Genomic DNA, 12,290 nt, shown 5'->3' with positions numbered 1-12,290 from the left:
GTTTAGTAGTCTACGCACGCACACGCGAATAAAAAAAAAAAAAAAAAGGAAACCAAAATTCCCCAAATAGAAAACCTAACCCCTTAACTCCATTCATGTTGGTCTCTCTTTCCCTCTCCCCATTTCGCGTCTCCATCGCCCCTTTTGGCCGGAAAGTGGCCGGAGACCACTGCGAGTGATAGCACATTACCTGTATATTTGATTCGAGCCACGAATCTATGAATTTGAGCCTCATTTCGTCAACCCGAGCCCAAGTTGCGAGCTGTTGTTAATCGATTTTCCGACCATTTCGCCCGCGATTTATTCGATGTTAGGCGGAGGGTCGATGGTATTTGAGCTCTAGATCAATTTCGAGCAAGCCTAGTTCGTTTCCCGTCGCCCAGCTGTTTTTCCGGCGAGTTTCGCCGATGTACCGCCGCGAGCAGCCTTTGTTCCGAGTTTAATTCGAGTTGCTTCGATTTTTGAGCATTTTAGACTCGATTTTCCAGCTTGTTTCTAACATCCTTGTTCAAGATTCGCAGGCTGCCGGGGAGTGAGAATTTACCCATTCAATTTAATTTGATTTTTGACTCGTTTATCGCAATATATTGATTATTGTTTGGGTTTAATGTTTTAGGTATCGAACTTGGACGTTTTAAAGGTATATTTTCGACAACCTAAAATAATTGCCGAATTAGTTGGTGTGATATTTTGGGAAATTAAATTGGTCGCGATTATTGTTGGATCAATGAGTTGAATGTTTGACTAGAATTGACCGATAATGGCTTCAAACTTTGGAGAATAATCCAACTTTGAGAAATTAGGAATTTTAGTTGAATTACTGGAATCACTGGGAATTAAATATTTATCAGCTTAGTGAGTTATTTAAGGTTACATTTGGATTGATATACTTCAAATCCACTCATTCTATGTTTATATAATGTTTTATATTAACTAAAATAAATTTCAAGTTCATCCAATAGTGAATGTATTTGAAATTTATTTTATTTTGTGTATCTAATGTTTAAATAACTAAGGTTTGCATTTAAGATTTCATTTGTTGTTTCATTGTTAACAATATAAATATAATCAAAATCCTTAGATTTCAAACTCATCCATCCACTTGCAACCTAAATTAATATAGGCCAAAGATTTGAAGTTGGAAGTTCAAGTTGATCGTTTGGACCGCCATTGAATGGTTAGATATGTTACGGCAGAGTAATGGTAACACATAAATTACATATATGCATATTCATGTACTGTTATTTGTACTTGTGTGATTAGTTAGTATACCTATATTAAATACCTTGTTTATATGTTCATTTATTTGAAACATTTTATGGCATTTAGAAATATGTACATGTTATATTAAGACATTCATTTTGAGCGTTATCGTTCTTGTTAGATCGGACACATCACGACATACCTAACATACTTGGGTAGAGCGATTTAGCTGTGTGACGAAGTGATTCCCTATTTATTGTTAGCTTGGGCATTGTTCCAGTTGTTATCGTATCATTTATTGACTCTTTCTTACATGTTGCATTTGAGCCAAACATGGATTGCATATGTCATTCATAGAATGCGTATACATCGTTTATGTTTATCAGCATTGTTGTTTAACTGTATATACAGAAGATTGACCCCTTTCTCGAGAGCTGCCGTGGCGGCTTTTTGGCACCATGGCAGGCCATTCAGGTTCGGATGATCCGCAAGGTAGATCTTCTGCCAGTGGAGGCCAGTGAGATTGTTTGTTATAGGCCATACCAAAACGGCTACTCTAATGGCCTCAAGCTTTATAATATAGTATAGATAGTGTAGATTACGTTGGAGTTTTATAAATTAGCGGAGAGGTTCCCCGAGTAGTTGTATCTTGTTTTCAAAGTTTATTTGTTTTTGTGTGACTGAGCCGGTGTGCTCTGCATGTGACTTTTACTATTTAGTCCTGGCCAGTGCAGCTGTTACTTGTTTTATGTTGTATTCTAAATTTCAGAATTTATATTTGTAAACTGTTGTTTGATTTTCCAGGATGTCCAACTTGTGGAGAGGTCGTGATGAAATTTTTCTGAAATTGTTTTCCGCTGCTTACATTAATAAATCGTTAATTGCATGTTAGTTAAATACGAGTAGAGTAACGGGGCCTCACTGTATTTCCTTTAGATAATTGAACACTTACTATTTTCTCTAGAGTTATCTGTGGGACTTAGGTGTACTTGAGAATTGTGGTTGCAAGATGATGCTTTGATATAGTCAAAATATAGGTGAGATGCTGCCCGTTTTATAGAAGACCCAGGGCTTCACAGTTTGCCGTTAAGAGTGTAATTTTGGTTGCAATTGTTGATTATAGTTTCCTATTTCTGTATGTTAGACCAAACAATACTTGATTTTCATGATTTAAGGATTGTGGATTGCTTAGTTCTGACTGTTGTGTTGTTTAGTACTGTTGGATTATATTGTTGGTGGCAAATTCTAAGGTTGTTCCATTTATTAGGAGTTCTAGAAGTTAGATATTTGAAATTTGGACTGATATCCCTGTGGTTAAGTTTTTGTAGTTGGATTAAATTCAGTTTTCTTATTTTCTTTGGTTTGCATGTAGTATTAGTATTTGAAAATGGATGTGCAAGCAAAGAGGAAAGCCTTGTTTCGAGCCAAACTGAATGCACAGAAGCAGGAGAAGCAGCGCATCGATTCTCCTCTCATTAGGTACTGCAAATTTCATGGCAACACATTTTTTATTGCAGTTTATTCAAGATTATACATAAAGTGCTAGAATAATCTATTAGTAGCATGTTTTAGTTGTAATAAGATTAAGCGAACACCATTTAAATCATTGTTTGAGGCGCCCACCATGAGCTCGAGCCTTTGAGAAATGTGAATATAATATGATGACGGAGTGAGGTTGTAAAAAATTCAACATGAAGCTGGTCTTGGGTGCTTATGTGTGGACTTTTGTTTGTTAATATCCAATCAGGATACATCTTGAAAATCAGTTCTGGCTATATGTCTCCATTTCCTTTGACTTACATGCGAGGGGAACATATAAAAGTATAAAATTATGGTTAATCTGTCATTGCTTGAGCTTCTAGAAAAAGTGTTTTCCAGCGTTTTGCTATTAAATCAATACATACCTATGTGCTTCTCTTCTGTTTTGTCATTATATACCCATCCATCTGTTCCATGATTTGCATTGTTTTACAGTTGAGCAATAAAATGTAGCTGTGCATTCTCTTTGGCCTTTCCGATGCTATAGTAGTGGTCATGTTGTTCTATTTGATTAAACTTGCTAATCTTAGGAACAATAGGGACACTTACAAGTTTTAAAGAATTTGTCATCCTCCAGTATATATCTCGTAAGATTGACTTGTATTCAGGCTCTCAAATCACCGAAATGGAAAAACCTGGTTCAATGGGTGGTATCGTTTTGACTAACATTGGCCATTTTTAATATTGCACGTGGATTCAAGCACAATGTGTTCTTTGGTGCAATATTTTTATTCAAACAAGTTGATTCTTTGCCAATTGTAAATGCAGGTACGATGAACATGATCAACCAGTATGCAGGGTTTGTGATGTTGTCATCAAGTCCGAGTCCCTATGGCCTGCACACCAAGCTTCTCGTAAACATAATGAGGTAAATGTTGAATCAAATCTGGGACAGTGGAATTGTAAGAGGATGAAGCTAGGGTGTTTAATGTCTTAGTCCAATTTGTCTCCCGATTTCACAGTAGCGCATTGAGTTAAAATTGGTGGTAATTTTATGTTTGGTTGAGGTCTTGTTCCTGTATGGCTAAGATTTAGACTACGTGCAGCTGAACACTGACATTATATGCTCTTTGTGTTTCACTTGTTTGTGGAAGTACAAATATTCTCCAACATTTAAAGCTTGCCGTCCTTCCTCTACGCAATTCCACACTAATCCAAATATAAAGGTGGAAAAACTGAATCCCATTGATATTCTCAGGCATGCCTTCTCGCCCCTCCGACCCCTTTCTTTCATGTAAATCAGCAATTCACAGTTTGGATTTAGGGCTTTGATAATTGTTGCCCTAGATGTTTGATAAAACCTAAGTAGTGACTGGAGTGTTGTGCACTTGCAATTACAGTGTAGTATCCATGCTTTTTTATTGATCCCATCTGGGAAGCAAAATTTCTCCAAGCTTCTTTGTTGTTGCTTTTGTAGTAATTTTATGTCCACTCAACTTTCTTAATGGGATACTGATACTTGTATAGGCTATTGACAAACTCAAAGCTAGTGCAGCTGCACTAAATCAGGTCAGTAGCTCCAAACCTGAACCTGAGTTGCCGAAGTCTAAACCTGAGTCTCACGGAGAGTTGCTGGAGAAATCTAAACCATCAGTTGCATTGCCTAAGAATCGACCATCTATGCCCCCTCCTGGTTTTTTTGATAATCATGAGCCAAAAAGGCGGAAAAATGGTAACGATCTGATTTAATATTACCATTTAATTTTTTTGGTATCATATTGTTGGATGGGCTCATCGTTTGTTTGATTTTTTATATACTTGTGCCAATTTATGACTGTAATGAAGTCAAATGAACCATAGTTTATCAATTATAAATTTCTTGAATGTCTTGCACATTGGCTTCTCAATCCCCTCTATTTACTGCCTGATCACATATTTTTCAATGCTGTATGTTTGACGTTAGGGATTTCATTCCAATCCTTTGTGTGAAAACATTGTAGGAACCTTCAATCTTTTGTGCATAGGGTGTATAGATGAGAAGTTGATCTGGGAGAGTTGTTAAATGGACGGGCTTCTGTTTTCCAAAAGAAGATGTATGATCATGTCCACCTGGTGAATAAACTAGTATTAACTAGGGGCAGCTTGCTGGCAGTGATGGAAGACTTCGAATTTTTGTTGGTGTTCCACAATGTTCCAGTGGTACAGGATGAGCTAATCAATGTGGGAAATAATTTTTAATAGTATAACAGATATTAAAAGTACACGACACAGTCTGACATAATAAATGGCAGCACCATTTGTCTGAACGCTCACCTTTGTCACCTTGATCTGTTAGCCAGCCCTATAATGAATTCTGTTTCCTAAATTTCTTGAGTAGTTTGTGTTATAATGTGGTGTGCTATCACAGTTCGAGAAATCCGTTATATATTTTTTCATTTAACATTTGCAATCCTAATGAACAAGAGTTATCTTTTGTGGTTTTATTCATTCAAGTAAACCCATGTTTGAGTTTGTTCTATTCTTGTAGAAAGGGATTCGGGAAAGTTGAGAGACCGTGAGTCACACAAAGAATCGGTTGCTGCAAAAAGTCAAATAGTGGAGCCATTTGTCCTAGCTAGTGGGATAGACAATGTATCAGCTATGGCTCCGTATGAGAGTGAACACGATCCTGAATTTCAATCTTCCAAAGATTTAAGGCGGGGTTCAAAAATAGCTGTTGGCATTGAAGACAAACAAGTCAGAGGAGCTCTTCCTGAAGGGTTTTTTGATGACAAAGATTCTGATTTACGTGCACGAGGCATTACTCCTGTGAAGCCAGATGTCAAGTGAGTTGCCTCTCACTTTTCCTTTATTTATTTTTTCACATGCACATAATGCATCTTTATTTTCATTTAGTTTCGCGGGTGACAACATGTTAACCGCTGTTAGAGGAGTGTGACAATATAAGCATGCTACTTGTTTGTGGAACGTATATTTATTTATTTTTGAGAAACAAATAATATAATAATGTGGTTGAACCTTGGGATTTAAATATACAAATTAGATCAATACATTTAAGTGAGCTCGAGAATGGTTTTTATAGTTGTTCAACTAGTGTTGAGAGGAAATGGGCTCTACAATTTCATGTTCTCATTTGATATCTGATGTGGAGTGTTTGGGAATATTATGGCTTTTATGGATTGGACGGTGGTAGTTGATCCACAATTTTTGATGCTAGAGACTTTTCATTTTCTTGTCAAGGACAATGCAGAGAAATGCTTTGCTCATATTAGCTGATATTAGTGATTTATATAAAAATATATTGACCGGCGGCGGCCTAAAGTTTATCATGCAAATAGGTGTAGCTTTAACGATAATTATTACTGCTATAAATTGATTTCCGTGACCCGAAATTACGTTGAGGTATAATCTCATCTTTCTTCTTTCAGTTTGAATTAATACTCCATTTCTAATCCGGGCAGGGATGAATACAAGGAGTTCGAAAAGTTAATCCAAGATGATTTGCAGGAGATAGACAATCGTTTGGAAGAAGAAGAGGTGCGACTCATCTTGCATATTACCAACCGTTTGATTCATATACTAATATTGTATGTCATATAAAAGTACGGGTGTTCATCTTGCAGTTTGATGCTGCCGAGACGATCGAAGAGGCAGAATCTGTAGAACAAAGGTAACTTGTCAATGTGAAACACTATACATGCATGTATATGTGAATTTTTATTTTATCAGGATCTTACTGCATTCGAGCATCTCTACTTAAATACTTATGTCGCCTTTCATCTCGAGTCTGCAGGTCTTATAGGGATAGGGTGGAAATATTGAGAAGGAAGAAAATGGAGCTTAAAGTTTCTAAGCCTGTTGCTCAAGTTAGAGATCCCAAAGTTGCATTTGAGGATTCTATTCGGGAAAATTCATCAAGTGATGAAGAAAACGATGAGAACTTCACAGTCGATTGGAGAGCAAAGCGTCTTTGAACACGTTTATTTGTGGGTGCTGTACCTCCATCCGGTCTGGGAAAAAGGACTTCATGCTGCGGCAGAAGTTTGTGGCATAAGAGTTTGAGAGAATGTTTGTGCTACGCATTTGAATTGGGACTTTTGACTGGTGCTATCCTAATTGCGAACAAAGTATACTTATGGTACGTGAGTGTTACGAGAACACCCACGAATATTTCACAACATCAGAACCTTTTTTACATGAATGTGAGAAATATGGAGATATGAGATCTCTGGATGAATGTCTTGTCTTATCATGTGATCGGATCAAAGCCCAGGTGGGTGATTATCAGTTGTTTTGAGGTTCGTGTATTTGGTTAAACTTGCTGAAAATATTTTATAAGCTTATTTAAAATAATTTATAAATTAGATAGTTTTATTTTAAAAATAAGTTATTAATATGTTTGGACGAATTTATTTTAAATAACTTAAAAATTGTGTGTGCAGCGTAATAAGATATTTATATTGTCAAAGTTATAAATTTCTTGTGTTAACGGTTTTATGGATCTAAATATGTGAGGGGTTATTCAGTTTATATTTATAATGAAAAACAATATTTTAGATATAAAAAATAATATTTTTTATTTAGATTAAAATATATATCACAATATATTTTTGACTTAAAAAACAATATTTTTCACTTATATCGATATATATATATTAAACTCGGAAGGGAAAATATGAACCGTTGTTTTGACTGAGAATTCATACATAAAACCTGTAATACACACAATGGAGACTAGCTAAACAAAAACCTCAAACTGAATTATCAACAAGACATTGATGCCCGTAAGGATCTACAACATACAATATACAATCCACAATGCTTCTCAACATAATAAAGGTATCACATTTGCATAAGATAAACACAAACCCAACCCACATCCATTAGGAAGCCAGCGAAAGTATGCAAACATTTGAAGAAGAAAATGGCAATCAAAATAACTCAAGAGCACAAATTCAGTGGCATCAATGTTATTGACCGATAGAGGGCATTCATGTGCTAGATATGGATCTCCACTGTCCCACACGAGGACTTCGATCTAAAAGCATTAACAAGCCTGCATTGTTCGCTGACAGCCCGAGTGAGTACCTAAATATGATGAGATTAGTCATTGACTGCAACAAAGACTGTCTCTTAAGTAAAGATCTCATAAATGTGGACAACAACATTCTATCACAATGTTTAAAGAACCAATGGCGAATGGCAGAGAGGGAGCCACTACGGATATCTATCTATTTCCTCGTAAATTTCAAAATACTTGTATGCTTTTCATATAAAATGTATAATGTAACATGCGTTTTCCTCCTGATTTTAACATTTTAATACAACCTCATGAGAATACATGACCCTGCAATTGTATATGATATGCAGCTATCAAGTAACATAAATAAGGGATAGCAAACATATGGATAAAAGATAATCTACACAAAAATCGAAAATTTGAAGCAACGAACATGTAAGGGTATGTGCAATAGTAAAATAAATAGGTACTCACTTGAATCTGTGTGTTTTTCTTCTCCATAAAATAAAAGAAAGTATCCACTGTACAAGAATGGGAGAAAATGGTCAGTACTAATGAAACAGCTCGCTCTAGGGGTGATAGAAAATAAGCACATGCTATATCGACATTTAGCATGAAAATACAAATTTTTTGACGTGATAATTCAAGAAGATCGGCAATCTCAAGATGATGAGAAATGGAGAAGAATTTATAACATGGAGGTGTAAATGGAAAATTATATCAAAGATGACTTCGGTTTAATCCCTCCATATTATTGAGATGAAAGGATGGTTATTAAGGTTGTGATTCCGATCTTAAGATTGTCCAATCCTATAACTGAAGAATGATTTATAACACCCTAAGGTTTGCATTGTGTAAAATCTTTATGATCTCATTCACACAAGGGGATTGGAATCTGGATGGATCCTACTTATTAACAACAGGAACTTGAAATATTTCAAGTTTTACGTAAAATGATCTTCCTTGAAGTAACATGTACTCGATTTTTATTTGCAATACAACAAAGGCCAATTCGAAATAGCCAAATAATCAACATTGTAATTACCTTGAATATTGATAAGAAGGAAAAAGTCCTATTCACCAATTGCTTCCTCACTGTCATTCTCCCTGCTGGTGACATTTCTTTACATAAGTTTTGAGCTATCTCCTTCAACAATACCAGTTGTGCATTTTTGCTCCCAATGGTTACAATTGCTTGCCTCATTGATTCTCTGTCAGCCTCGAGAGCATGAAGCCTGGCATAGAGCTTCTGGATCTCCAGGTCCCTGCCTTCAGAATGATTTGGTGACTCCTTAGACATAACCGATAAGTCATTACCGCAGATACCAGAAGCAGTCCTGTGATCTATGACACCTTCCAGTGATGCCTGATGAATAGAATCAATAGTGTAAACCCTGTCGCTCATGTCATCTCCAACTTCTGATGCATTATCAACCTTCCCCGAATTCAAATTCTCCTCCACATGTAGAAAGCCCATCTTCTTAAAACTGCTACCAGAATTTGGAGAATCTGGGGAAGAATCTAGGCCCATGTCTTTACTCATCAGGTTTGAACAGTCAGTTGAGAACTCTCGGATATTCCCGGGCTCCCTAGGAGAGTGATCATTCACTACCTTTTCAAGCACATCTATTTCTTCAATGTATTCCCCATCAGGCTGAATGGTCCTTGAACTATTCTCCAATTGACCAATACGATATTCTAAATCCTTCAATTGATCCTTCGATCCAGGAGTTTCACCAAATGCATATTTCTCAACATCAACAGTTTCATCATCACCATCAGGATAAACTTGTGACTCGTTCAATTTGCACTTGAGTGGAGGGTAAAAAATCTCATAAGGAGGAAACTCAAATTGGCCCTCAAAGTTCTCAGTCATGCTAGTGTTTCGGCTCATACCCTCATCTTCATAGGTTCCAACATCAGTGATCCCATAACTGGTCATCCTGTGTTTACAGACCTGCACTTCACACGTAAGAGACTGAATGACCTGCTCTCTCTTATACAACAAATCATCCAATGTCAACAATTCCTCCTGATCATGAGCCATTTTCTCCTCTGCAAACCTCTTGAACTGCCTTGCTTCCATCTGAATATCTGCCTTCTCCCTTTGCAACTTCAGAATCATAGACATGGCCTCACTGGTAGCAGAAGATGAGGCATTTCTCTCCTCATCTAACTCAGAAATGAGATCCTGAATGGTCTGTTGCTGGTTGCTGACTGTTTCACGTAGTGCCATACATTCATTATCGATACCTATACGGGCATTCTGAGGAACAACAAAACCAGGGATAGTGAAAACGCTTTCCTCCTCGAATTCTTCAATTTTTCGTTTCACAGACCTCGTGTATTCCCCCGCAAGATTCATAACCGAGCAACTGCATCCGCAATCGCAACATTTGAATGATGCTTGATGGGAATCCTCCGACTCCATAGACCAAAAAACAACCCAAAAAATCTCGACCCAGCAAATAAAAACTCGAGTCAAAAAGCAATCTTTACACCAACACTACTGAAATCTTAAACAAGTATCAATAATTCAGTTACAACCCACGAACACCTTCCTCAGCAATAACTAATAAAACTTTGCCCCTGTCTACGCATCATCAACACCCAACAACGAATTCAGATCAACATATTCACACCACAAAAGCTTACCTCGCAACTTGTATAAAGAAGGATGCAAATCCCGGGAAAACGTTTCCCATCGTCTATTTTTCGTCCATGGATAAATTCACAAGAGTTTATCGGCAGCAAATTCTGATCCGGAGAGAAAATAGTTAGCCCGTAATTGAAGATTACGATTGGGATCGAAGGGAAATCGAGGGAAATCAGAGGATGTAACATGGAGGGAAAGCTGGAAAAACAAAATTTGAAACCCTAGATGGCATATTCTGAATGCAGTACTGCCTCGTGCTTCCTGCCATGGGAGATTGGTGGGTTGGCTCTATGGTCAAGTGAAGACGGCAGTTGAATCAACTACTTTAAAAGAAAACTCTTACTTTAAAATATTCATTTTATTTTAGCGTTAATATTTTTATTAAAACACTAATTTCTGTACCAGAATAAAAATGTTTAATAGTTTAATATGAAATTTAAAACTTGATATTATTTTATTTTCTAGAAAAAAAAATGAAACTGAAGCCTAAGTTCACGCGTGCAAAACTCAAATATCAGTTCATTTCAACAAAATAAAATTCAAATATCAATTTTTGTAAAAAAAATAAAAAACTAATGAACTCAATTAGATAGATCCAATCAAGTACACGAAAACACAAAAACTCTCGTGAGACAGTATCATGAGTCAATTTTGTTAAACATATTCTATTTGTCTCACAACGAAAAAAGTATTAATTTTTATCTCAAAAGTATTAATTTTTATCGTAAATATATATAAAATAAACATATGAACCAAAATTGTAATATTTCCTATATTAAGTCATATTTTCATAGCGGATCTTTATATATATAATTCTAATAATTTATATTATAAAAATTTAGTTTTGTAATATATCTTTAAATTTTTTTTTAGTTTTATTTATTTTTCCACAATACTATTAATGTGATACTGCAATTGTCAGCGTTATAACATCATTTTGTCAATCATATTAATTTTACGTCGAAAAATAAACTAAAAATACAAACAAAAAAAAGAAAAAAAAAACTAAAACTATAATTAAAAAAATACAGAAAATCAAAATCACGACACTCGATTCATAAATTACCAAAATTGTAAAAAAAAATATTTAAATGAGTTATAATACATTAACTCAAAAAAAATTTGAAGAAAAATTAAACATTAAAAAATATTTTTCGAGACAACATATATTATTTTATTTTACCGTCTCATTTCCAATATTTATTGAATGTAAAGATTTAAGGGGGATACTACTTGTTAATCATATTGAATAAATTGATGGCACTATTTCCAACCAATTAAGTTCAAAGCCCAAATGACAAATCCATTCCTATTTTCACCAAATTTTATTTAAAACTTATATTTGTAATCTTACAACAATACAAACTATACAAATATAATGTTTCAATCACTCAACAACAATAATTATTATTGTTCAAATCATTACTCTTTCAATAACTATACCAGATTGTAATTATTGAAGATTGATTACATAATCTTGATTTTGATAAAAATTACAGAATTCGAGAACAACTGTATTATCAAAAGTTATGCACAATCATTTCAAAAAAATGGTTATGGACATTTACCAATCACACTTCCTGTAAAGTTCCTTGAGGGCAATTTAACAGATAATTTATATCTATCTATAGATTATTGATAACAAAAGCTATATGGTATTTTGTTTATATAAAAAAATTTGTGGCTCATTAGTTTGTTAAAATATCCCTTTATTACATTAATTAGTGCTTTAAGCTTGCATATGACGAGGTTTGGTCTCTTCTTTTCTAAATTTTAAAATACTTTTATTTAAATAATGGTCTTTCTAATTAACTTATAAAATTGTTAAATATTTTTTATGTCATAATTTTTAATATGTTGTTTTATTTTGCAAAATATCTCTTACGACGACAATAATATAATAAATTCATTTTCACAAAAACTTATGTTATA

The 12,290-nt window shown here is 34.9% G+C and overlaps 2 protein-coding genes across 4 annotated transcripts; one reads left to right on the top strand and one right to left on the bottom strand.

Annotated features, from left to right (window-relative positions):
- Window positions 1-62: 62 nt before the first annotated feature.
- LOC142545972 (protein ABA AND ROS SENSITIVE 1) lies at window positions 63-6,966 on the top strand. 3 transcript variants are annotated; one of them, XM_075653435.1, is made up of 9 exons: window positions 63-532; window positions 617-640; window positions 2,576-2,682; window positions 3,511-3,610; window positions 4,210-4,414; window positions 5,210-5,507; window positions 6,144-6,219; window positions 6,306-6,352; window positions 6,476-6,966. In XM_075653435.1, exons 3-9 carry the CDS (start codon window positions 2,591-2,593, stop codon window positions 6,654-6,656), a joined length of 999 nt encoding a protein of 332 aa, XP_075509550.1. In that variant the 5' UTR covers window positions 63-532; window positions 617-640; window positions 2,576-2,590; the 3' UTR covers window positions 6,657-6,966. The 3 variants fall into 3 exon arrangements, with proteins under 3 accessions (XP_075509550.1, XP_075509551.1, XP_075509549.1); XM_075653436.1 differs by lacking the exon at window positions 617-640; XM_075653434.1 differs by having other exon boundaries at window positions 63-640.
- A 455-nt stretch (window positions 6,967-7,421) lies between these two features.
- LOC142545971 (myosin-binding protein 7-like) lies at window positions 7,422-10,679 on the bottom strand. Its single transcript, XM_075653433.1, has 3 exons — window positions 8,748-10,679; window positions 8,177-8,223; window positions 7,422-7,770 (listed from the first exon to the last, which is right to left on the bottom strand). Exons 1-3 carry the CDS (start codon window positions 10,131-10,133, stop codon window positions 7,674-7,676), a joined length of 1,530 nt encoding a protein of 509 aa, XP_075509548.1. The 5' UTR covers window positions 10,134-10,679; the 3' UTR covers window positions 7,422-7,673.
- Between the last annotated feature and the right edge of the window lie 1,611 nt (window positions 10,680-12,290).

This window comes from Primulina tabacum, chromosome 5 (genome assembly GCF_025594145.1).
Source record: "Primulina tabacum isolate GXHZ01 chromosome 5, ASM2559414v2, whole genome shotgun sequence".
Taxonomy (NCBI): domain Eukaryota; kingdom Viridiplantae; phylum Streptophyta; class Magnoliopsida; order Lamiales; family Gesneriaceae; genus Primulina; species Primulina tabacum.
Note: the sequence above shows the minus strand (reverse complement) of the source record. Positions and strands in the feature narration are given on the sequence as shown.